We start from the raw sequence: 27309 nt of genomic DNA on the forward strand, positions 1-27309 counted from the left end.
CTAATATTTTTTTCATTTCTCCTCATTGCACATGGTAAGTATGATGGCAAGTTTATCACCTATAGGCAATTTTTTCCAATCAACCAGTTACAAGTAAGTTGTTAAAACAAATGTGCTGTAATGGTAGAAAAAGTTTTGCATGCCTGAAAATTGTGGCTACTGAGGGTACTTACAATTTTTTTTTTCTGAGAAAAGGGCGCTTTATTAAAAAAAGGTTGAAAAACACTGGTCTACACTACAGTGATCTTTTGAAAGAAGTTCTTCTGGAAGATCTCTTCTGAAAAAACTTCACTCAAAAGAGTGCATCCACACACAAAAAAGTGGATCAAAAGATTGATCCTGTCTTTCGAGAGAAAGTGTCCACACAGCCCCCTGCTCTTTTGAAAAAACAGGCCAGGGATCAAAAAATCTGGTGCCATGAGGACTGCTCTTGCTAAAGAAGGATTCACGGAGCATCTACATCATGCTTTTTTTTCTAAAGAAGCTTTTGAAAGAAGGCACTCTTCCTTATCCAGGAGTGTAAGAGGGCTTCCAGAAAAAGAACCAAATTCTTTCAATTTAGGATTGAAAGAGTGCATTTTCTGTGTAGGCACATGTTCTTTCAAAAAAGGGCTAGTGTAGACACAGCCAAAATATTTACAAATTCATACATTCCAGAATAACTCCCTTATTTTCAAAAGGGAGTTGCCAAGTAAAACATCAACAAATTTACAAACTAAAAAGCACATTCCTAAATGGTAAAAGGTGTTTCATTTGGTAAGATTCTGCTAGATGTTAACACCATTCTTCAGAATACTGCAAGAATGGCCCATGACTTCCTTTAGAGAGAAATGGGAAGAACAAGAGATGCTTAATGTCCTCTAGTTCTCCTGAAACCAATAGGAGCTGAGGACAGTCTGCACATCAGAGGTTTGGGACCTTGTCACATATATGTCTGACGATAAAAACAACAAGAAGTCCTGTGGCACCTTATAGACTAACAGATCATAGAATCATAGAACACTAGGGCCGTGTCTACACGTGCCCCAAACTTCGAAATGGCCACGCAAATGGCCATTTCAAAGTTTACTAATGAAGCGCTGAAATGCATATTCAGCGCTTCATTAGCATGCGGGCGGCAGCGGCGCTTCGAAATTGACGCTCCTTGCCACCGCGTGGCGCGTCCAGACAGGGCTCCTTTTCGAAAGGACCCCGCCTACTTCAAAGTCCCCTTATTCCCAGGAGCGTCAATTTCGAAGCGCCGCTGCTGCCCACATGCTAATGAAGCGCTGAATATGCATTTCAGCACTTCATTAGCAAACTTCGAAATGGCCATTTGCGTGGCCATTTCAAAGTTTGGGGCACATGTAGATGTAGCCTAGGACTGGAAGGGACCTTGAGAGGCCATTGAGTCCAGCCTCCTGCCCCAATGGCAGGACCAAGTACTGTCTAAACCATCCTTGATAGACATCTATCTAACCTGTTCTTAAATACCTCCAGTGATGGAGATTCCACAACCTCCCTTGGCAATTTATTCCACCATTTGACCGCCCTGACAGTTAGGAACTTTTTCCTAATGTCCAAACTAAACCTCCCTTGCTGCAGTTTAAGCCCGTTGCCTCTTGTTCTATCCTCAGAGGCCAAGAACAAGTTTTCTCCCTCCTCCTTATGACACCCTTTTAGATAGCTGAAAACCGCTATTACGTCTCCCCTCAATCTTCCCTTTTCCAAACTAAACAAGCCCAGTTCTTTCAGCCTTTCTTCATAGGTCACATTCTCTAGACCTTTAATCATTCTTGTTGCTCTTTTCTGGACTCTCTCTAATTTCTCCACATCTTCTTGAACTGCGGTGCCCAGAACTGGACACAAAACTCCAGCTGAGGCCTAACCAGCACAGAGTAGAGTGGAAGAATGAGTTCTCGTGTCTTGTTCACAACACACCTGTTAATGCATCCCAGAATCATGTTTGCTTTTTTTGCAACAGCATCACACTGTTGACACATATTTAGCTTGTGGTCCACTATAACCCCTAGATCCCTTTCTGCTGTAGTCATTCCTAGACAGTCTCTCCTCATTCTGTATGTGTGAAACTGATTGTTCCTTCCCAAGTGGAGCACTTTGCATTTGTCCTTATTAAACTTCATCCTGTTTACCTCAGACCATTTCTCCAATTTATCCAGATCATTTTGAATTTTGACCCTATCCTCCAAAGCAGTTGCAACCCCTCCCAGCTCGGTATCATCTGCAAACTTAATAAGCGTACTTTCTATGCCAATATCTAAATCATTGATGAAGATATTGAACAGAACCAGTCCTAAAACAGACCCCTACGGAACCCCACTTGTTATACTTTTCCAGCAGGATTGAGAACCATTAAGAACTACTCTCTGAGTACGGTTATCCAGCCAGTTACGCACCCACATGATAGTAGCCTCATCTAAATTGTATTTGCCTAGTTTTTTTTATGAGAATATCATGCGAGATCATATCAAATGCTTTACTAAAGTCTAGGTATACCACATCTACCGCTTCTCCCCTATCCACAAGGCTCGTTATTCTATCAAAGAAAGCTATCAGATTAGTTTGACATGATTTGTTCTTTACAAATCCATGCTAGCTGTTCCCTATCACTTTACCACCTTCCAAGTGCTTGCAGATGATTTCTTTAATTACCTGCTCCATTATCTTTCCTGGCACTGAAGTTAAGCTGACCGTCCTGTAGTTTCCTAGGTTATTCTTATTCCCTTTTCTATAGATGGGCACTATATTTGCCCTTTTCCAGTCTTCTGGAATCTCTCCTGTCTCCCATGATTTTCCAAAGATGATAGATAAAGGCTCAGATACCTCCTCTATCAGCTCCTTGAGTATTCTAGATATTTTGGAGCATAAGCTTTTGTGGCAAAGACCCGCTTCATCAGATGCATGATCATCAGATGCACGAGTGGACCCACTCATGCATCTGATAAAGCAGGTCTTTGCCCACAAAAGCTTATGCTCCAAAATATCTGTTAGTCTATAAGGTGCTACCGGACTTCTTGTTGTTTTTGAAGATACAGACTAACACAGCTACCTCTCTGATACTTGCAACAATAAAGTGTATTTATCATTTTCAGTCCATGCTAAATGGAAGTAGCAAAGATGGAAAAGGCAGCCAAGAACCGTAAATTTACAACTAAGTTTTCAAATCTAAAGCAGAAGCAAAACTCAGATTTTGCAATACCTATAAAAGAAAGAAGGCATACGTACTAAGGAGCTTGTTAAAAGCATACAGGAGGCTGGGAGTAATAGAGATCATGCTGACATGGCTTGGCAATGACAGTTGTTTTTAATGAAGTAAAAGGAACAAAAAGTGCAGTCAAAATCACGATCTATAAAAGCAGGCCCCATGAACACTGTTAAAGTTACTGTATCAACAGAAAGCATTTACAAACAATTTTACCTAAGGAAAACCAGACTTTCTACTTAGAATATTTTCCGTGATTCAAGTTAGAATCATCTGTGATTTTGACATGGTATTTGGGAGATCAGGCAGAAATGTTTTTAAAGCATTTACTGCATGGAACATGTCTTATAATACTTTAATTGATAGCATCTAACTCCCCTTATACATACAAGCATGGAGGGGGGGAGAAGAGAATTCCATAATGAGATCCAAACCACAAATTGTGGTTATGATATTTTGCTCTGCCTACTTGCTCAGTTCTATTTAGAATATCTAAAGTCATTTAAGGATCTGGAGCAAACAGATATATATATTTAAAAAAAAAAAAAAAAAAAGGGATGGTGCTTGGTCCTGCCAAGAGGGCAGAGGACTGGACTCAATGACCTCCCAAAGTCCCTTCCAGTGCCATGAAATGTGTATGTGTATCTCAAAATTTGCTATGTGGATAAGAGAACAACATTTGCCCTAGTTTAAGAAATCATATTACCCCTACCCCATCTTTTTTTATATGAGCACTCTTCCCACAGCACTGTGACAAATGTTTAGCTTTGAATCTCTCACACGGCCATCACTAAAACACTGAAAAGGCAGAGTGGACTAAGAAACATTGCGGCTACTAGCGTTCAATATCTCTGGAAAGTTAAATTCAAAACAAGCTCTCTGATGTGCAATGCTGAGAATGGTATACACATACATACCAGGGAATCAAACTGATCTCGTGGGCAAGCGAACAGACGTCCGTTAACACTGAGGGTCGTAAATGCCGAAACATCATTAGGTTTGAGCACATCCTTTTCTATAACAATGAAAGCACATGATTGCCTATTAAATGCACGTGGAATTAGCAGCAGTGAGCTAACAACAACAAATTAACAGCGATGCACATTCCTTGAGTAAGTATCGCATATGTCTTAGACACAAGGTACACGACTATAAGAACTCATTTACTGAAGAAAAGTGGCTTCAATATATAAAAGAGCAAAGCTCAAGTGAAACTCCCACAGATCTGAGGCGTGGAACTCTAACCCGCATTAAGAGCCGGATTTATGCACAAGCTAAGTAAGATATTGCTTAGGGCATCAGATTCTGAAGGTCCTCTACATTAAAAAATATGACTAAATTACATTTTTGGGGTAATACTATGGCGCCTCCTAAACTTGATGTAGCTTAGGGCCTCAGCATGTCTCAATCCAGCCCTGGCCCAGGCTGAAAGCCAGACTCAGGGAACTTGCACAGCAAGCTTCAGACCCTATCCTTGGATCAAAAACCCAACCACAATTCAAGGCTCAGACTGCTGTTCTCTGAGCTGTTCTTACTCCAAAACTGACTGGGAAGTGCTTGAGCGTGTGGTGAAATGCAACTGTCTTGAGCCCGCGTCGTGGCAGTTCTAAAAAGGGGGGTGCAGGTCACCGGAAGAAAGGAGTCTGTGAGTGGTAATTTGTACAGACTGACCCATGTGTGATATATGTGCATCAGCACAAAGCCAGCAGATACACAATGTCCTGGTTGTTACCACTCACAGATGCCCACTTTTGAAACACACGCAAATGCTGCAAATGCAAAAAAGTTCCCCAAAAGAACTTTATTAGCAGCTGAACATGTATTAAAAATGACTTGGAAGAGCCTTTACCAAACTAGTACCAGTTTTGTGCTATATTGTAAATGAGAAGCATTGAAGCTCATGCAAAAATCATACCTCCTCCTGAACTCATCTTTACTAGGATCAAACCTTCAACAGAACCCAGTTTGTCTGCTACCGCACTGATCACTTCCTTAACAGAGGCTACCACTGGCACACGGATAGTAGTGTAGGTGTGGTCTATGCAGTACACCTTGAACAGAACTAAAAACAAAAGAGTGCATTGTGAATAATGTACAAATTACTTGCTATACTTCAATAATCCATTACTCACAGATCTAACAAACACCAGCAGGCTGTCAAGATTTTGTAGCACTAAGATTGCTAATTGTTATAAAGTTTTACTAGTTTCGGTGACTGATTTGCAGAAACTTCTAGCAAAATTATAAGGTGCCAGAAATTCCAGAGTTACCATATTATTAATAAACATCAGCATCATCTGGTGTTTCCTTAAGTTTCAGGCTACTGGATAGTCAAATATTTAATAAATCATTTTTCTTTTTCAAACATTAAGCAAAATTGGCTATGGACTCTCTATGACTACATAAAGAGTTTATATATTCGCAAAACTCAATTTGATAAGAGTCAACAATGCCCAGATGCTTTGTATACTGGACAGACTTTAAACTCTCTTACATAAAGAGTTAATGGGCACAAAACTGACATAAACACACTCCTGATCCACAAACCTGTCAGCCAGCATTTTAATGGAGTGGGTCATTCTGTTAATGACTTAAAAGTTTGAGTCTTATTGAAGAGGAATTTTCACAACAATCTTCAAAGAGAGGCTGCTGAACTCTCTCAACACGTTAATACATGGTTTGAACCAGGATGTGAATTTTCTGTGTCATTATAGGGATTCTTCTGCATACTTGGCTTAATCTAATTCTTGACTCCCCCCTACCCCCACCCGCTGCCCCTCTACTCAGATTTGCTCACCTTGATAATTTTTTTCTGATTTGTCAACCTTGATTACTATTTGTGGTTCCCTGTGCCTTAAATATTGAATTTGTTCTGGTATGGTGATGATCTGAAGAAGTGGGTCTGTCCCACGAAAGCTCATCACCTAATAAATTATTCTGTTAGTCTTTAAAGTGCTACTTGACTGCTTTTTTGTTTTGATAGTATATAGACTAGCACGGCTTTCTCTCTGTTACTAATCAAACTTAGTTTAACCTGCCTTACGTGTGTTGTAGTCCCATTTTTATATTTAAAAAAGTTATTGAGAAATCAAGTCTGTTTTGGAAAAGAAAGAGAAATGCCCTAACTACAAATACACAATTATACAAAATACAATAACGTTAGAATTGTACCATAAAATAACAGGAAATACAAGGTCCTATTGTTTCAGAGATTGAGACAGGCAGTAAAGAGTAAGACAGAAGTGGCATGAATTCAAACCAGAAGAGGAAGCAAGTAAAGAACTCCATTAGCCCAGTTGCCAAACCAAGCCAAATCATTTATGTTCACTTTAGTGCCTGCCCTAGGAACGAGAAATTGCTATACGACCCTAGAGAACAGGAGAGGAGAATTTATTGCAGATCCGGCCCCTGGCTTAATCCGTTCTGACCCGCAGCAGGTCATGGACCAGAAGCCCCGAGCCTTGGCATCCCCCCAGGGTGCTGGAAATCAAGTGCCAGCTCGCTTCGCTGTGGGAGGAACTATGAGTGAGGACTGTGTTATTCACGGGTTTTTTTTTTTCTTCTCACTTGGCAGTAGGTGACTAGAGAGGTTTTTGTTTTGTTTTTTTAATCTTGTGTGGCTCTTGACTGATTTTTCTGTGGGTCAGTGACCCATTACCCAAAAAAAAGGCTCCTCGCCTGTGCTACAGAACATGATGGCTGGGTCTACACTTGCCCCCAACTTCTAAGGGGGCATGTTAGTCAGAGCGATGGGAGATTACTAATGAAGTGCTGCAGTGAATATGCAGCACTGCATCATGGTAATTCTCCCTCATGGCAACTTCAAAGCTTCAAACTACACGGATGTCAGCACTTTGAAGTTTCAAGCTTCGAAGTTGCCGCGGTGGAGAATTAGTCGAATGAAGTGCGGCGTATTCACCGCACCCCTTTATCAGTAATTTCCCATCGCTCTGACTAACATGCCCCCTTAGAAGTTGGGGGCAAGTGTAGACAAGCCCAATGAGTTTCTTCCATGGAAGTAATATCTGTATGGACTTACGACTGCTGGGGAAGGCTAGGTAATGGTTAGTGACTTATACTACACACGTCAGACTAGATGATCTGGTAGTCCCATTTGGCTTTACATTCTGAGACTCTTTGTAAATTCCAAGGTGAGACACCCAGATTACAGCTCTCTGACGATGTGATGTACCTCCATGGGAAAATGCATCTAGAGGCCTATTGATGTATAAAATATGTGTGTTGGATGAACACTTGTATAGACTTATCCTCATGTGATACACATTCATCAGCACAAAGCCAGAAGATACACAATGTCCTGGTTATTACCATTCACAGATCCCTATATGGAGGGCCCCTTCCCTGCATGGATCTTCTTTCATTCATACAGCGAAGAAGAGTGATCACTTGCCTTCACATATGGAGTGGGCCCTCACCAATCTCAGTGCACAGATCTGGCTCCATGCTGGAGAAGAGGATAGGGATTTGGCTGTACAGATCCTGTCCCCCTTCTAGTCTGATGGCAGTTCACAGAATGAGATAATATGGCCTGGTGCTGTGTTTTTTAGCAATGGGGCCATGCTTCCAGGGACTGGGGAAAGGGGAGTGTATTCAGGGGTCCAAAGAGCCCAGAGGCAAGGGAGTTTATTTATTTGAGTTTATTTTATTTATCAGTGTTTTTACTTTTGTACTTTGAGGAAGTGGAGAAAGGAGATTCCAGTGTCCCAGGGGTTAAAGTAAGCTTCTGGGCCCAGATAGCCTCACCTCGCTTTACCTGCAACCCCGCCAGGCTTGGTGGGAGGAGAAAAAGGAGGAGTCTGGTTCAGTTTGGTGCTGACTAGCAAGGAGGCAGAAGTCTAGTTCAGCGTTCTCAGGACACAAACCAGAGCCTGCCCGCTCAGCAGCCATGTGAGCAAGTAAGTTCTCACCCCACCCTTCTGGGAGAAGGATGGAACCTGCTAATAAGCCCCAACTAAGGGGAATCTGGATTCGTGGGACCACACTCCAAACTTAAGGATTTCACTCGGGAGTGGTTCAGAGTTCCTGGCCCATGAACAAAGGGAGGAGTGGGCCAGCACCTCTCTCCCCCATTTTCCCACCTGCTTACTCAGTGACCTAGCCACTGGGCTACTCAGCCTCCCTAAACGAATGAGGCTTACCCATTATGGTCAACCATTAGGGGCTGAAGCATCCCCTGCTCTCTGCAGGCAGAGGCACTCCAGCCCAGCCACAGTGCTGCTGTCTGCAGCAGCCCAGGAAGCACAGCAGGAGTGGAGTATTCCAGCCCAGCCCCCCACCCATGTTTAATCGTTTAACTAGTAAACTAATTAAATGGGATTTACAACCCTAATAGGGACCCGGCCACAAGTACCAAATGAATTTTTAATGTAACTGATTTGATTAAAAAATATGATGCTTTTATATGCTCAGGGCATGCCCAGAGAGCTCACTCTAGTCAGATACTATCCATTATACACATGGATATATTATCCTCCATATCAAGCACCATAAAACACTTTGCAGTTAGACGGGGAACAGAAAAAGAACACAGGAGTTGGGTACAGCAATATGCTACAGAAAATTACATACAAAGGTAAAGTAGAACAAAAGGAACAAGGGAGAAGACAAGTAAAAACAATAGATATGAAGTAAACATCCTATCAGCTAGTCAAGGTGCAGGGGAGAGGACACAGTGATGGGAAAAAGAAAGAATTTATGTTGACTGACAGCTAAAAATGGAGAAAAAAGTTTCAAGATGCAATTTGAGAATGAGAAAATAAAGGAGTGTCTGATCTAGACCCCATTGCAGTCAGTGCAAATCCGTCCACTGATTTCAGCAGGCTTTGGTGTAAGGCTTCAGATTGTCCTGAAGGATGGGATGGACATAGGATACAACACACCAGAAATGGAAAATATATAAGAATAATCAGATCTTTCCATGTGCCAGTGCAAGATTGCTCCTCATTTTCAAGTACTTTATCCACTGCTGGTGTATTGAACTGGATGTTATCTCTCAAATGTTAAAGATTTGGAGATAAATTAAATTATAAAAGATGTGCTGTGCGCCAGCTCTTTAAGACCTACTGCTACTTATCTTTGGAAATAACTCTTGCTCTGGCTGAGTTATATGCTGCCAGCACTCTCAGAAAATGGACTAATGTACTAAAAGCCAGAGTAAAACACAGGCCGTCACAACAAATGTGCAACTTCAAGTCTTAAAGATTATGGTTTTTGGAGTTTTCTTCCTCCTACATCGCCCAAGTTGTAAAACCTGACATGCTATGCGTCTTTGTGCAATTCACAAAGCACTTTCGGTAAATTAACATGAGATTTGCCATGTGTAGGCCATGTCCACACTAGCCCAAATCTTTGAAATGGCCATGCAAATGAGGTGCTGAAATGCATATTCAGCGCCTCATTAGCATGTTGCCAGCCGCAGCTTTTCAAAATTGCCGCTTTTCGCTGCCGTGTGGCTTGTCCAAATAGGGGTCCTTTTCAAAAGGGCGCCGCCAACTTCGAAATCCCCTTATTCCTACCTGCAGATAGGAATAAGGGGGTTTCAAAGTTGGCGGGGTCCTTGCGCATTTGCATGGCCATTTCGAAGATTTGAGCTAGTATAGATGTAGCCGCTGAGAGCTAAAAATCTCCCCTAAAGGCACTCTTGCCTAGAATGGGCAATGAATTTTAACAGACTAACACTGGTTTCCCAATCAAATATATTAAGGCCTTCAATGTGCGTAAGGGACAGAAACCTTAATAATCCAATATATTGTTGGGCCCTTCCTGTTAATGGAGGTGTGCATAAGGGGGAGGTGATGAGTGGTTGTCTGCACAGCTAAATGGGAGGTAAATAGTGACAGTACTGACAGTGTGTTGCTGGGGAGCAGGGAAGGAAGAGAGAGACACAGAGGTATAAAGACATTGGGCCCTATTTTCTTCAGATATACTGAAATCTCCAAGCCCTGGTGCAACTGTTCCCTTGTTCCCCTGTTGGTGGACCTGTCTGAGTGGCAGTCAAAAGACAAAATGGCTCATGCATGCAAACCAAGATTTCTATTTAAGAGGCCTTTCTATTGGATCCTAATAGACCCAGACCCTCAGTCTCCTTTCTATTTACACACCTTTTATGACAATGTACTGCAAAAGAAATCAACAGAGTTACACCTGTGTGTAACCAATGGGGAACAAGTGTTACAGATCACTCATCACACACGTACTACACATATTGCTAGCGCTGTTTCTGTTTCAAAGGAGTGTAATTTTAACTTTTTTTGTCCGTGATTTGTAAACTAAGGATACTTATGTTTATTTTGGTTTCTGCTCCAAGAGTGACAAATTTATTACAAACACCAGGAAACAGAGCGTTGCAAGCGTGCATATACTTACTCTCATCACTCCCCCTGATCGGCTGGCGTTTTTGTGTTTTGTCGTCGATTGTGTTAAACTGCTGCAAAAGTACTTTGTGCTGCCAGAAACAAAAAACCAAACAAAAACCCCATAATCATAAATGCAAGAAGTGGCATGGAGTAGATTTAATAAGATATACTGGATCAAAGATGAAGGAGAGAAAGTAACAAATTCACAGATTAATTTTTGAAAACATTTCAATGCGTGTTGTTTGAATCAATTATAGCTTATTGAAGAGGAAAGTCTGTAGGCCTTAAAACAAAGCCATCATATTAGAAGACTGCCAGATAAAGCTCATTTACCTTCTTTTGTGGTACCTTAGTTTCTTCTGAGCTATAGAAAGCAGAAAAAGCATATCATTAAATATATTTTGGAAGATAGTCCTTAAAACAGATAATTTTAGACTGACCACTCTCCAAACTATTGTATCTAGGTATTCATACATGCTTTATAGTAAGGAAATAAAGGAAGATTATCATACTCTAAACTACGATTGGGCAACCATTGCAAAAATTATACTCAAATATTATTTTGCAATTTTGTTCACAGATTCACAGAATTTTAGGTCAGTTGGAACGTTGAGATTATCTACCCTGTTCTCTTTGCTTCAGTGAGACATACAATTCCTTTCATCATATTTCTGAGTATGTTATGAGTAAATCTGGTATTTGCAAGAATGTTCATAGAGAGAAAAAGTGTCACTTGTGCTTGTCATGCATGCATGCAAGCAATTGTTTTGTTGGAGCAGCCTTTTTGAAAGCTCTTGGGAATCATTTCCAGCCAGCTCTAAGACAAACATAGCTCAAGACAGAGATTTTTCACTAACTATTTAGTTGTACAGTAAACTCTTTCATTTCTGGCATTCTATCATCTGGAACTCTCAAATAACTGGTATTTTAACCATAAGTCAACTTTCGTTATGCTTTCCATAAGTATAGTATAATGAAAGTAAACACAAATAAATATAGCAAATACAGTTTACATTTACAGCTGACAATACTGCTGTCGTTGGTAAATAAAGTACTCTGCATATATTTTTGTTTGTTTCTTAATATCTAACCTTGTTTTTCTTTAGTGTTATGCATTGCTAGATATACCTCTCTAGCTGTGTCTACACGTGCATGCTACTTCGAAGTAGCGGCACTAACTTCGAAATAGCGCCCGTCGCGGCTACACGCGTCGGGCGCTATTTCGAAGTTAACTTCGACGTTAGGCGGCGAGACGTCGAAGTCACTAACCTCATGAGGGGATCGGAATAGCGCCCTACTTCGACGTTCAACGTTGAAGTAGGGACCGTGTTGACGATCCGCGTCCCGCAACGTCGAAATTGCCGGGTCCTCCATGGCGGCCATCAGCTGGGGGGTTGAGAGATGCTCTCTCTCCAGCCCCTGCGGGGCTCTATGGTCACCGTGGGCAGCAGCCCTTAGCCCAGGGCTTCTGGCTGCTGCTGCGGCAGCTGGGTATCCATGCTGCAGGCACAGGGTCTGCAACCAGTTGTCGGCTCTGTGGATCTTGTGTTGTTTAGTGCAACTGTGTGTGGGAGGGGCCCTTTAAGGGAGCGGCTTGCTGTTGAGTCCGCCCTGTGACTATGTCTGCAGCTGTGCCTGGCACCCTTATTTCGATGTGTGCTACTTTGGCGTGTAGACGTACCCTCGCAGCGCCTATTTCGATGTGGTGCCGCGCAACGTCGAAGTTGAACATCGACGTTGCCAGCCCTGGAGGACGTGTAGACGTTATTCATCGAAATAGCCTATTTCGATGTTGGCTTCACATGTAGACGTAGCCTCTATTATCCAGAATATCTGACAACCTCTCCCGGTCGCAGGGCTGCTTGATATGAAAGAGTTTACTGTAGAATGAACCAAAAAAGAAAAAGAAAGAAAAAAAAAAGAAAAGTCCTTACATTTGTTTTACAGTCTTCTCTAGTTCTGAGAGTTGATCTTTTAGTGCTGTAATAATTCTTGCATCATCTGACACAGATACATAAAATTCCTGTAAATAATATAGAACAGTCTTTGAACAACAGAAAATAGATGAAGCAATAGTGAGCTTATGTATGGTAGGTTAGTGATTACTAAGAATGGGACCCAATTTGGTGATCGAGGAAACAATAACATGCCCCACCAAACTCAAATTCTGGACCTATTTCTGTATCCCTTCTCTATGTGTAACTCCAGCTGATTTAAGTTCAAATGGCACATACAGGAAGAAAACATGATAAATAAAAACATGAGACAGATGTAGATGTGCATTTCTAATTCAGTGTATAACAAAACCTACGCTCCGTATTTTTGGAAGGCCACAGAAAAAGATTACGGAATTCATTATGCTTTCCACACATCATGTGGTAACATAGGGAATTTTATACCTAATACAGTGAAACACTGTTACAGTGAGGTCATTTTGGTTTAGAGGAGCACTCTCATGATTGTTGTTATTACTTATAGGACACCCAAGTGTACTGTGCACTACAGAGCAAGTACAAAGGCATGGTGGCTGTCCCCCAAGTGTGTACAATGTCCATGACAAATGACATATTTATGGATCAAATGCTGCAGCTAGGCTGCATTTATGGGAGATCTGAGGGGACCTTAGAACTCCAGGTTCCAGCAGCCAGTGTGGCTGTGAGCAACCTCTGTTAGTGACAGGTCCTCCAGCCCCACCCTGACACATCCCAACAAGAGTCAATAAACAACCTCATGCCAGGGTTTAGAAAGGGTTTGTAGCATGCAGGGGATCCGTTCTCCTTCCCACCGCCGCAGAGCAGAATTGCAGTGGCTCTGCTGTTGTCAGAGCCCTCTTCACTGTGGGGAAGAGAATCTTACAATTACCTGCACAGCAAGGATTTGTCTCTGCTGGCTCTGTAATTGTTGTTCATTAAAATAAAAAACTAATGAAGTGTGTACTCTGCTGCTAAAACTGAGAAAAAACACAAACCTTGTCACTTTCAAGGGATCTATGACATACACAGAGTAGAATTCTAAAGATTTGTGAAATGGTCTTAAGCTAACCCTCTTTGACAGCTGCTCTTCAGTATAATGATACAATAGCAATTCCATTGTTACCTCCAGAAAGGCCATTGCTGCTTCGTCCTCTTGTAGCAGATCTCCGTACAAAGCAGCCCACTGTAGAACCAGTCGGATGACTCGCCTTTTATTATTAAGCGCATAATCCATTTTCTCCTGCTCTGAACCTTGGGAAGGCTGGGCATGGTAAGTGCCAAGGTGTCAAGGAAAATATTCCCCGAGTTAAAATATCGGAGACAACTACTCTTTTCAGTGGCCCTGGAATGCAGATTTCCAGCAGGAATTTCATGATCAGGGAGGTTAGAGGGTCAGATTTATATACCTTTTTTGTGTCTTACCATATTGTAAAGATATAATAAAACCCCTCAGTAGCACTATTCATGAAACAGTAAGGGGCATTTTCTGAGGAACATATCAAGAAACACATTCAAACAGCTTGTCACAACCAAAGAAAATGATGGTTAATCAGTTAATCTAAAGAGAACATTCTGTCCTGTTCTTCTGACAGAATGAGAAGAAATCATGGAAATAAAAGAATTTAAAATTTTTCCTTCTTGGTTACAAATAATTTCAGTCTCTTTCCAAGAGAGATTTTCCCACAGTATGCACTTAGTTTTTGGTATTATTATTCTTATTTCTAATTTTATTATAGTAGTCCCAGGAATCCTAACTAAGTTCGGTCCCCTTGTGCTAGCTGCTATACATACATCTGTTGAAAGACAGTCCTTTCCCTCAAGAGCTTACAATCAAAGCAGTCAAAGGGTAGAAGAAAAGAAATATCCCCATTTTATAGATGAGTAACTGAGGCACAGAAAATTAATTGATTTGGCTAATCAGGAAGTCTCAACTCTGTCACATGACTCAGCCATGTATCATATCCTGTGCACCACGCTCTGTGACAAACAAAAAATAAAGTATAAAGCTACACATTTAACAATGGTTGGTTTTGGTTTTTTCAATTTTTAATTGAAAAATCCTGGAAATGATATGCAAAAACATAGCACATTTTGGAAAGGAAAAATTGTAGAAGAAGCTAAAGACATACATACTGCACCAATGCATAGTTCCTCCATGTGCATGTCTTGTAAGTACCACAAAGGACAGCACACCTCTGAAGTTGCTTGCTTCTCTATCTACAGAGACCACATGGTCCCTAGAGTCACCTGCTGTGAGCGGCGTGAGGGGGTGTGACAGGCAGGGAGCCTACCCAGGCTCCCGCTAGGCTGTTGGCTGGGAGCCGCCTAGATAAGTATCTCCCAGCCACAGTGGTCACCAGCCACTAGTGTTCCCTGTAAGCCGAATGCTTGGGCAGACACTCAGGAGAGATTTAGGTGCCACCTTGCTGATTACCAGAGCGCCCATGACCACCCACAGTGGAGAGTACGCATTTCTATTGGTGGTGCACATCAGCATATGCCTGGGTGCACATGACAAAATTTATTCTGCCCATGGATGGAAAAAATTAGAGGGAATATCAGTCCCTTCCTCTGCCCAATCCTCTGTTCCCTCCACTGCACCATGGCCTCAGATCAAAACCCAAACCCTCTGCACGCCGCATCTGCCCCCTCATTCCCTCCACACCTGCTCCTGCACCAATCCCTTGCCCCCGGTCATAACACAAACCCCCGCACTCCAGTCCCAGGTCACAAGCCCTCCCAGGTTAGAACCCTCTCCTGCACCCATACCCTCTCCCAGACCCACCACCCCAATCCTATGCTCCAGGTCACAACACAATCCCTACACCACTGCCCCGGGTCACAACCCCTTCCCAGACCCTGCACTCTCCTCTTCTACCCCCCTCTCTCAGTGGCAATCCTCTTCTGCATCCACACCTGCTCCCCAACCCTGCATTCCCTTCTGCTCCTCAACCCAGGTCACAACCCTCTCCTTCACCCAAACTCCTTTCTAGAATCCAGCCCATTCCTGCATCCCGAACCCTACCTTGAGCCCCCTTCTGCGCCCAGCCGCCATGCCAGATCCTGTACCTCCTCCATTAATATCATGGAAGAGTGTGGCCCTTGACATCTTACCAAATTCTTGGAGTGCCCCCTTATCAAAAATTATTGCCCACCCCTGTGTTAAGGCACTCTATAAGCTTACCGTAAAAAACTTCCCAGCCCCAAAGAACTATCTTAGTTTAAGAATATGCAACAAATGGGTTAAAACCAATGGAGGAATGGCAAGGAACATCTATAGGTACACGACTGCTCACAATTATTTCTAATAATTCAGACTTTTGTTTACTAGTCAAATACCGGGTGCAGAAATGGTGATGAAGTAATAATATTGGATGCTGTTAAGAGCAATATTTGCAAGAACAAAGCTCCCATTTTCGAGAGGAGACCTCAACATTGATGCAAAATGTATAGCAGTAAAATTATTATAACTTAATTTCATTTTAAGTCATTACAAACTTGCTTGCATTTTTACTTAGTATTAAGATGCAGCAACAAGAACATCATAGCCAACATACTTGGCTTAGCTAATTATGTGACAAAATGATACAGCTAATCAAAGACATTCTATTCTGCTTGTAGCTCCCAAGGACAAACAAACATCAAGCGGACAAACTATGTCAACACTTTTAGGAAGAAACTTGATTGTGAAAGGTATGTTGTCTTATGTTACTAGAGCAATGAATGTAGATGTGAAGGGGTGCTAGTTCAAACCCCCACATCCCACTACTTTTCAAAGAAAAAAACTGAGTTTTAATCCACACAAAGAATTTTAGAAATATCCTCACTGAAAGTGATTTCTTTTCTAAATACATTAGATACTTAATTCATTCTTAAGGAGTACGAAATGTTTTACAAAAGAAACTGGTTACTTTAAACTCAAGTTTCCATTCAAAAGTGAAAACCTTTGTTGTCTCTTAAATACTTCAGATAGCATAAATTTCTTTTACAAAATATTTGCAAAATATGTTTTATCTAACTGCAAGCCTTCATAATAACTGCCTGACAACACTGTTATATGACTAGTAAGCTGTTTGATCTACACACATAGGAAGTCATATGATGCTAGATTAATTAGCAATATAAGAAGCCATTTAAGCTTAGAATATTTACATTAATGGGGAATTAAATAGTGAATTACTGGCAGCAAACAAGCAAACACTTCTCACCCAATGCAGGAAGAAAATTATCATTCCAAAAACTGTCACGTAGGGTCAACAAATTAGGCTAATGACTGTCTATGAATTATTTAATTTTGAAAGACTGCTGTGAGAACTAAAAGCTATGAAACGAAGAACAGCAGCGTTTGGCCTTTTTGGAAAACAGAATGTTATTTGCTGTCAAACCCTAATAAAAGTTTTTAGAAACCTCATAATATGGGCTAAGTTAAAAGAAAGAATTAAATCTAAATTTAAAAAGTTATCTGGATCTTTTCTGCCACAAAAAGAACAAAGGCAATTAAAGAAATGTTGCTTATTTATTAAACAGATTGCACATTCAGGGGCTGAAATAGTTACCTGAGCCAAACCCAAAGACAGAGCACCAATGCAAGAGTGGCAACAAGTAACTTGAATCTAAACTACCCCTTTCATCTCCACATGCTGTAGTTATCTGAATTGTTAGTAACTGAGTCATATGGAAAATTGAAATAAAGTTAATAAAAAAAAAAACAGAAGACCAGAATTGCACGATAAATGTCTGCACTTGTCACAGAGAAAGTACAGAGTACAAACACTCATGGAACTTATTTCTGCTTTATGGTTTGGCATTCGTTAAATTTAACTGAAAACAAAAAAGTTCTGGCAAGAACTTCTGGTACCTTCTGAAAATGCGACCCCATAAACTCATCTACTTTTAATTCATGTTTTTAGAATAACATAATTATAACAAAATGCATGCCATAAAATGACCAACATTTGTCTACAGTTAACATATTACCATAGCTATTTCCTATTCCACATATAGAGAATACTGGCCAAGGAAAATGCTTACAGTTTTAACAGTGACTGCTCTCCTATTCACCACCTCAGGGGAATACCTTTGTTCTGATGCTTTAATCATTCTAATTCCATTTTGTACAAAAAGAAGTGGTTGGCTGAAGCAACTACTGACTTCATCTTGTCCAGAAGCCTTAAAAGTGCAGCTACTGAGCCGGAAGGGATTGTTTTAACTCACAGGCACCTAATGTCACTCAGTAGAATTCCGCTTACAGAACAAGAAAACTCTAGAAGGAAAGGTGAAGTTTTCAAGCTCCTGAGTAACCGAGTAAAATGTAACTGCACAAAACTGTGAGCTACAGATGGGCTTACGAAAATTTAGTTTTTTTAAATAACTTTGCCAGATAACTCAACGATTCCTTAGCTCTCATCCCGTTACCCCTCCTTTAACTATGCTACATTGATGACATCTTTATCATTTGGACCCACAGTAAAGATACCCTGGAAGAATTCCACAGAGATTTTAACAACCTGCATCCTACCATTAATCTCAGCCTTGACTGTTCCACATGAGAAATCCATTTCCTGGATACCACAGCACAAATCACTGATGGCCACACTGACACCACTCTCTACTGGAAACCCACTGACTGCTCCACTTACCTACATGCCTCCAGCTTCCATCCAGCACACACCACACAACCCATTGTTCACAGTCAAGCCCTTAGATACAATGGCATCTGCTCTGATCCTACTGACAGAGACCGAAAACTACAGGACCTCTACTAAGCATTTACAAAACTTGATTACCCACTGGGAGAAGTAAAAAAACATATTGACAGGGCCAGACAAATACCCAGAAACCACTTCAAGATAGTCCCCAGAAGGTCAATAACAGAACACCACTTGTCATCACCTATAACCCCCAACTCAACCCCCTGCACAGCATCATTAAAAACCTACAACCTATTCTAGACCATGATGCTACACTCCAGGAGGCCCTAGGTGAAAGACCTGTCCTTTCCTATAGACAACCTCCTAACCTAAGAAAGATTCTCACCAGCAATCACAGGCTACGCCACAGTAATATTCATCCTGGAACTTTTCCTTGCAACAAACCTCGCTGGCAACTTTGTCTACATCTTTATTCTGAGGATACCATCACAGGATCTAAACATGTTAGTTACCAGATCAAAGGCACATTCTTGTGCACTTCCAGCAACATTATGTATGCCATGATGTGCCACAATGCCCTGCCACTGTGTACGTAGGAGAAACTGGGCAAATTTTCGCCAAAAAATTAATGGACACAGAGCAGACATCAAGAAACTCAATACACGTAAGCTGGCCAGTGAACAATTCAATGGAGTGGGCCATTCTGTTAAAGACTTTAGAATTTGTGTCCTGGAGCAAAAAGAATTTAGAAACAGATTAGAGTGATAAATTTGTGAGTTGGAATTCATATTCAAATTTGACACATTAACACAGAGACATCAATTACCTCACACGTTACAAGGACTGCTTCCCTTTCTTTGATTCTTGTAATTATCTCAGGTAGGACAATTAACATCTCCCCACCCCACACTCACCTCCTATGTGTTTGATTTGTCAGTTTTTATTGCAATTTTTTTTTCGGTCTTCTATATTTATAAATGTCAGTCTGTATTGGAAATGAGACTGATCTGATGAAGTGGATCTGTCCCACGAAAGCCCATCACCAAATAAATCATTTTGTTGGTCTTTAAAGTGCAATATTTCTGCTGTTTTGTTTTGTTGGAATACAGACTAACATGGCTACGCCTCTCTTACTGTTTTGTTTTGCCAGATAATATCAATCTTTATTGTAAAAATTTAATTTATCGATTTATATTTTCACATTTGAAAAAGCAATGAGGTTTAAGCATTTTATTTTTTTTCTATTTAAATTGTCATAATCGCAAAACAAAATGGTGTGCAAGTCAAGCAATGATGAGGGCAGTGCAGACAATAAATATTTAATGACTGCAGATGTTGAGATTCAAAACCTTAAAGTTTTATAGACATTACAACACAAAACATCTGCATCACATGTCAAAACCTACCAAGTGAACATTCTCAAATCAAACTCTTACATTTTTAAGTAAGATAACCAGATGTCTTGATTTTATTGGGGCAGTCCTGATATTATTGGCTTTGTCTGATACAGGTGCCAAACACCTTCTACTCTCCTTCTGATTTTCCACACTTGCTTATGGTTACCCTATTTTTAGCAGCATTTTTCTTGTTTTGCATATCCATCAATTTTGATTACTATCAATGGAAATATTTTCGTCAGTTGATGTGTATATAGTGAAATCAACACTGACAACATTTACCAATAAAATCTAATCCTTTCAAGCCTAGTTATGAGTATTCTGTCATTCACACACTTGGCCATAAAGTGAGGCTCCATTAAACTTTACTTGTCTTTAGAGAGCTAAGAGTTTTACAGAATGTGTCGGTCTCTTTTCTGGTAGCGATAGTCTTAAAAGGAATGTAAAATTTTATCACAAAAGGATATTGTGCCATCAAGGCCGGGCAAAGCTGACTATTTGACATGAAAACACAGTGCATCATAACAAAGTCATTTAAAACAGAATCTGTGAAGAGAAAAACAAAGTAGAAAGTTAAGCTCTTGCAAACGACTCGAGATTCATAATACTAATGTTTATTTCCTTTAAAGAGCTCATTCATTTCCCAAAAACTCTGAAGAGGTTCAGGGGTATGATTGTCTTTTTTTAATTTTTTGAGTACTGTATTAAATCTGAGAATCTATAGCTGTGTCTGCACTACTGAGTTCTGTCAATAGAAGTCACTGTCAACAGGTATTTCCCGACAGAGCCTCGGTCTACAGAACACATCCACACCTAATATAGGCTCCCCCTCTCAACACGTTTTTCTTGACAGAGAGCAGCCAGACTGCCCAGCCCTCTGTTGATGGAACAGACAACCGGAAGCTCTGCAAACAAGGTAGCCTGGTGAACCAGAAGCCCCCTCCGTTGACAGCGGGTCCCCTGGAGCAGCTGCACTATTTTTGAAAGAGGTGCTATATCTTGTACAGTCGAGAAAGAACTCTGCTGGGAAAACTGCTGCATTCTGTCAACAGATTCTCAACAGAACTCATTTGTGGGTGCTTCTTAGCTTTACCAACAGAAGGCCTCTTCTGTTGACAGGACTCTGTAGTGTAGACCCCCCTTATGTGTTCAGCATGGGATATTAATTTGTTTGCTTCGTCAGAATAGATTCTTCTGCGGTCACGCTTCTAGATTTGACAGGCACCTTGCTTTACTAGGTGCACTCAGTCTATATCAAATGAATCCTTGCAACAAAATACTTGCACTAAGGTGCAAATTCAACAAGGAATTTTAGTGTGTGCGTTAGTCTAAATCTATATTTCTATACCTTTGATTGCCCAGCTGGAAATTAACAACAGACCGGGAATAAGTCAGAGATCTAATTTATATTTTGATTCCAATCAATTCACAATTTTGAAGTTTCAATAGAAAACAGATTGAGAATGAGATTAATAATACAAACATACAATTTTATGTTAGAGAGAAATGAAGGTCTAACTAAGTGACTGACTACTTATAGCAACTGAGGAACTATCTCTTTCCTCCAAATATGCTGTCAGTGGGGTTACCAGGCTGTAACCAAGGGCATCTTTTTCCCCTTGATGACGTATTAGCAGGACTGATCTGAACTGGCTTGCAGAGCCCAGCATAACTTTGAGAGTTGGCAGTTAGCTTTTAATTATGAACAAAGTATATTTTATACAGAATCAGTAAAACATAATAAATTTTCAGCTGCATTACCCTGAGGAGTCATTTTTATAGAGCTGCTTTTTAGAGTGTAAAAACAATTTAAGTTCTTGTAATAGAGGGACTATCAAGGGAAATATGGTGTGAGAGCTGTGCCATCCACATTGTATCATCGCTTCCACAATATAAATTCAGCATTTGGAAACGTCTTGCAGCTGAAAGTTTATAAAACCCTAAGGCCCTCAACCAGAGTATTATTTCTTTCTAATTCAAAAAAAAAAAGGTTTAGCTGTTTTTAATTTAAGGGACTGCACAAATGAAAAATCATTGGTTTCAGAAGTTTGTGCCTGTACCACTTAAGAATGTCTCTGTTTGTGATGTGATGTTTTACAGACTGAAATACAGAATCTTTCCATTGGCTCTTTTGGAAAAGCTTGTTTACAAAGTTAAGGAAGGATGGTAAACTTGCCATCAGATGTCTGCAGACGGAAGTCCCTATACCCTGCTTCCACTGCTAGATGCCTAGACAACTGTATATCAAGCTTATTTTAGTCGCATTAGCAACTGAAACAGAAAGGCTAAAAGTCACCGTGCAGCCTTTCGGCATAAGGATTGATGCAAGGATTATATCACTGCTAATCTACGGATTATATAAGAAGCCCTCTATCCTCATGCTTCCAAGCCATCTGTAACGCCAAAAACATATTTACTGAGATGGTGTCCTACTCAATACACAGTGACATACTATAAAAGTTGTGCAAATTTACAACTACTATTACTACGAGAAATCCTTTTTCCTTGGCTCTCTTCTTTAATTAAAAGATGTACAAGGAATTAGTTAGCAGACACACATATTCTTGGATCTAATGACTCTGCTGGTGTAAACTGCTACAGCTCCACGGGCTTCAACAGAGCTGCAGCAATTTACACAACAGAGGTTTGGTCCCGAATGTGCTGAATTTCTTCTGTTTGAATATGAGTCCATTGGAAAAGGAATCAATAAACGCAAAGTGATGCAGGAGGGATTAGCGTTAGTACACTGCATTATGTGGCATGAATCACAACAGGCACTTTAATCTGGTGGTAACGTAACTGGGTATTTGCATATCTCAATTTTTCATCACCGATGTGACCAATAAAAGCAACAGCCTGTGCTACAGCATCTTGTGAGATTTTGCTGCTCTGCTATCAATTGATGCACCTAACCCTAAATACAATGGGGCAAGATAAGGATGGTGGATTATCACCTTACATTTTAAATTTCCTCAGCTTTTTAAAATTTGTATCTAAATATTAATTTCTGCAGATAATAAAAGACTGCATTCCGAAGCATGGTGTTTTCACTGACATCTGAAATATAGCCTTTGCCACATAATTCTACCTGTTGGTTCATTTAAAGTTGATTCAAGGCGCATAGTTTCTAGAAAGTGCTCTAAAATTTTCTCTGGAGTTCCTGACATCACAGTATACCTGTGGAAGACAAAAAGAAGCAATTAATTTTCTAAAGACACAATGAACATGCCAGTTGAAGAAATAATTGGTGCCAGACAGAAGTGGAATCTACTGCTTCTGAGCACAGGAATGGAAGTCAAGAACAACATGAGTGCAAATACCTGCTCTGACATGGACTCTTTGTGTGGCCCAGGGAAAAATCAATCAACCTCTTTGCTTCAGGTTCCCCATCTGTAAAATGCGAACAATAATACTTACCTTCCTATCAGTAGGACTAAGGTGATAAAGAGCCCTATTCTCCACTGCAATACTCCAGTTTTACAAGATTGATTTCGATGGAGTTGCACTGGTGTAAAACTGGAACAAAGACATGGGGAATCAGACCTTTCTGAAAAACACTGTCACTGCTCAGTATTATTAAAGACAAAAATCTCAGCAGCAACAAAATTTCTTAAAATGCAAGCATTTGATGGATTTTAACAGAATCTCTTAGGCTAACAGTCACTACTGTTTATCGTCATCAGTACTGAAATGGAAACAACAAAAGTGAATGAATGTCTGCGGTAGAGCAGGTCTGAGCTGTGGAAAGGACATGGTGGTAGACAGCATATACAGTGATGGAACATTAAAACTTGACAATTGCCCTTAGTAGCTGCAACTAACTGTGCTCATTCCTCCTTTCCATGTGAACAGAATTTCTTTTTTATCTCCTAGTTTGTTCTTTCAATCTTTGCACTTTTCCATGCTGAAGTGAAAATATATGAAACTGTTAAAAAAAAAAAAACCCTGAAGCCCCAGGAGAAGTGCAGGTGTTCTCCTCCTGCTGAGAAATAAGTGGAGGAGCTATGCTCCTGTCAGCTCCTCCTCACTTTGAGCACTGACCATCACAGGTCTTTTACTTGCCAGCTCCTTTGGAAGAACTGTATTGATGTCCCAAGAACACAAACACTTGTTAAACCCGTGCACATCCCTGTGGAGATACTAACCATGTCTGCAAGTGAGAGCGAGGCACAGAGAATCCACTTTGCTGCACTTTGAATATGAAAGTGAAAAGGAAGCAGTGCAGTGGTCTACTGGGACTATAGAGTATAGCGCTGCTCTGCGAGGTGTCAGTCAGTAACACGGTATGTGTGTGATCACCCACGAAGAGACAAGTTAGCTTGGAAGACAGAAATTCTGAGTCAGCTCTTCGAAGCAAGCCTGCCATTCAAAACTGTGGCTCAGCAAGCTGCAGCAGACAAGGGAGTGGGGAGGGACCTGAACCACAGTTCTGGGCTTCTGGTCCCAAAACAGAGCCTTTCTTAATATTAACAGAAGGGAAAACATGGCTGTTTATATGGTGGTTCAGGGAAGTAATAAAACACTATGCAAGGTTTTGCCTCTATATAATTTGGTAGGGATCAAAAGTCTGAAGGTTGTTGAATATTTAAGTCACTCGCTGGTCTTCTACTTCCTCACTCTCACACCAACACTGGTACCTTTGTTGACAGGCTTAGCAAAGAAGCCAAGGTTTGAATGGAACTGGAGAATAAACCACCCTCCCAGGCACAGAGGTCAGCCCTCTGGTTCAGGTCTGAACAACACTGTAGGGGCAATATAGGGAAAGTTGCAAAGGCCTGCTTTCTATTTTCTGTAGATGAATGGAATGGTTTGGCCAAGACTTTCCGAGGTGAGTACTTACAGATAAGCTCCTGAATTAAGCATCTAAATAAGTGGCCTGATTTTCAAAAGTACCAAGTACAGGTACTTACATTCTCAAAGGTAGCATTTTGAAAATCAAGCCGCTTATTTAGGTGTCTATATATGGACTCAGACTAAAGTTTGCTGCTTGCTCTATTTTCCCCTTCAGAAGAAACTAGAGATATCCCACTCACAGGTATGAATTCAGTTTAAAAATTAAAAAAACAAAAGAAAAGAAAAGAAAAAACCTTTTGTCAAACATACTGTTCATAGAATAAGCTGGATTCTGAAAAAAATTATTTGTGAATGCTAAAATGTTTAAGCCCCTTTGCATTTTCCCTGCTTCTGCCTCTTTTGCTTTGTTTTCTGTGAATGTCCACTGGTAGAAATGTTCACGGAAACAACACATTTAAGCAAATTCAGAAAGTAATTGTGAAAAGCAAACTTCAATTTTTCACTGGAAGTTCCAATTCACCCCGGAAGCCTGATTCACAAACATACCATGTGAGCTATCTGTTCAAAATTTTGAATTGTTCAATGTCAGATACTAGAAGTAAGGACATTGCAAGAAATCCAGTGTATGAAATATGTTCACATAAAATATAAATTGAACTACTTTCGAGATGAGCAAAATTGTAGGATCACAATCAAGTCATAAAAAGTAAAATGGGCTAAAATCTAGACGCCCAAATTCTCTGCTGACTATAACTCAGATTTACTTAGTTACACCACTAGAGAATTTGGCCCCAAAATGGAACTCTTTGCTGAGAGAGATTGCCTGAGTCTAATAACTTAGTCGTAAGGTGTGATAACAGATTACATAACAGATGAAAAATGTGTATAAAAATACAAGGAATACTTTATTAAATTCCCTACAGATAAAATATCTAATTACAAATACTGTAACAGATGGATGATGATCACTCATCAGAGGAAAACTGCACTAAAATGGGCAGTGCTAGCATCAACCTTATGTCTTATTTTATACTATTAAAAACCACTCAAAATAAAAGGAAAACAAGTTCCTCAACTGGCTGAAAGTGATGAAACCAAACCAAAAACAAAAATCAAACAAAACGGCTGCAATACTTCCTAATGCCTAATATTAGCTGTTTTACAGATGCCAACCATGCTCGATATGTGATGGCCAAAGGCATATGCGTTATTGTCCAACGAATCTGCAAAACATTTTTATGAAAAGACAAGATTTGTGAAATGACTTTGGGTGACTCTGTGGGGGTGTGTGGGGGGGTGGGATTCTGGGAGAATCAATGGCATCTCCTCCAGTATTTTGCTTTGGGTTTTTTGCGCTTGTTACTGGTGCACTGAGTGCGCATGTGTGAACAGACAAATACCTTGTTCACTAAAAAACTATGCGGTTTCAATTGACCCAAACCTATTAGTTAATGTGGCAGAAATGCACCAGATAGTTTCACCCAAAAACACTTGTGAGCTGAAACTCACAAGTCGACTTACACACAAAATGGTGGGAGAAGAACAGTGACGGTGTTTCTCTTATACCCTTTAGCTCAGTGGTTTGCATCCTCACTTGGAAAACAAGTGATCCAATTTCAAACCCACCCCCCCGCGGCCGCCAAATGTAGAACAGGGATTTCTCCAGTTAAATCCATTCCACTGTGTAAAAATAATTGAACAATCATTAAAGCCGGGAGAGAGATATAGGCCTTCCACATCAGAAAGTGCATGTCCTTTCCACCAGGCTGTAGAGTCATTCTCACATGCGCTCTCTGGCTGAATGACTAGCTAAGTATTTTACACAGACTGGAACTGCCTCAACAAAAAAGAATGAGAAACCCACACTCTCAGATACCCCCAGACTTGTGGTAAAGACACTCTCCTGCAGTGTGCAAGACCAATTCCCTGCTCCACTTAAGGCAGACAGAGGGGAACTGAGGCAGGCCTCCAACATCTCAGGCGGGTGCCCTGATAACTGAGCTAAGGGTTAAAAAGGAAGCACCAGCTTTTCTGGTCTCTTTTGTGCACATCAGACTTTATTTCCTTTGCTTTTATCTTGAAAATGTCCAAAAATTAAATCTTGCATTTGACCAGAAACAAAACTTTTATTAACTTTTTCAAATTGCCTTTTTTTTCTCCAAAACTTTCAATTTCAGTTCAACCCAATTTGATTTTTTTTTCCTCAGAACTGCCCGTTATTCACCCAGGTCTGTATGTGAATGCATGTGTACAAAATGTGCATGTGTAAGCAAATGTGTGTGCAGGAAGTCATTACTTCTGTACAGGGGTTGTGAAACTATTAGAATAATGGAGCCAGTAGTCTAGCCCCGTTTTATTTCAATGGTGGGAGTCAGGCATGTTTTCAAATGCAGAAAAACAGTAAGTTTCACCTTTCTTATTTTGGGTTTTTTTCTTAGCAGTTCCTTTTGTTTGTAATGATGATAACTTGATGCCCCTCCCTTACTTTATTTTAGAACTGTGCTTTCCAACTCTACGTATAAAGGCAGAGGAAATATGGTGAATATTACAGAAATGAATTAAAGCCTATTCAGGGAGTTACCCTCCTGTTTGAATTCTTCACATTGTGTATAAATTGAACCTAGCAAATTTTTATTAGAATCCTGAATCTGAAATCCAAAGCGGGAACATCTGTACTTAGGAATAAAACAATGTGTTTTCCCCATGAATTTTACACAACTGCAATGCTTAATGGGGTTTCATTGTTCCCCATGTGCAATCTATTTAAAACCATTCACAGGATGAATATTTCGAGTTAGAGGTTTAGAGAATTATTGTGTAAAGCTGTAGACTTAGTGTGTGTCTAGAAATTGATATATTATGCACTACAGGGCATGCGATTAGCTGATGCTAAAAAACAACAATCCTTACATGCAC

At 40.5% G+C, this 27309-nt stretch overlaps 1 protein-coding gene and 1 long non-coding RNA gene across 8 annotated transcripts in view; one reads left to right on the forward strand and one right to left on the reverse strand.

Moving 5' to 3' along the window:
* The window catches only part of LOC142016630 (uncharacterized), a 119629-nt gene that overhangs the window by 57977 nt on the left and 34343 nt on the right, over nt 1–27309 (forward strand). For 2 of the 3 annotated variants that reach the window (XR_012646334.1, XR_012646333.1), the window contains exon 4: nt 16173–16244. This is a non-coding gene — a long non-coding RNA (uncharacterized LOC142016630). Of the gene's footprint in view, nt 1–16172; nt 16245–20452; nt 20589–27309 lie in introns of those variants that run through there. The other variant, XR_012646336.1, reaches the window with a different exon arrangement.
* The window catches only part of RAPGEF4 (Rap guanine nucleotide exchange factor 4), a 402358-nt gene that overhangs the window by 38235 nt on the left and 336814 nt on the right, over nt 1–27309 (reverse strand). For all 5 annotated transcript variants that reach the window (XM_075000657.1, XM_075000658.1, XM_075000656.1 and 2 more), the window contains 8 exons: nt 22688–22776; nt 20067–20145; nt 13675–13825; nt 12513–12601; nt 10912–10942; nt 10589–10667; nt 5118–5264; nt 4120–4217 (listed from right to left, as the gene is read on the reverse strand). In XM_075000657.1, coding sequence (XP_074856758.1) covers nt 4120–4217; nt 5118–5264; nt 10589–10667; nt 10912–10942; nt 12513–12601; nt 13675–13825; nt 20067–20145; nt 22688–22776 — 763 coding nt within the window. The remainder of the gene's footprint in view (nt 1–4119; nt 4218–5117; nt 5265–10588; nt 10668–10911; nt 10943–12512; nt 12602–13674; nt 13826–20066; nt 20146–22687; nt 22777–27309) is intronic.

The sequence above is a fragment of the Carettochelys insculpta genome, chromosome 8 (assembly GCF_033958435.1).
Source record: "Carettochelys insculpta isolate YL-2023 chromosome 8, ASM3395843v1, whole genome shotgun sequence".
Lineage (NCBI taxonomy): Eukaryota > Metazoa > Chordata > Testudines > Carettochelyidae > Carettochelys > Carettochelys insculpta.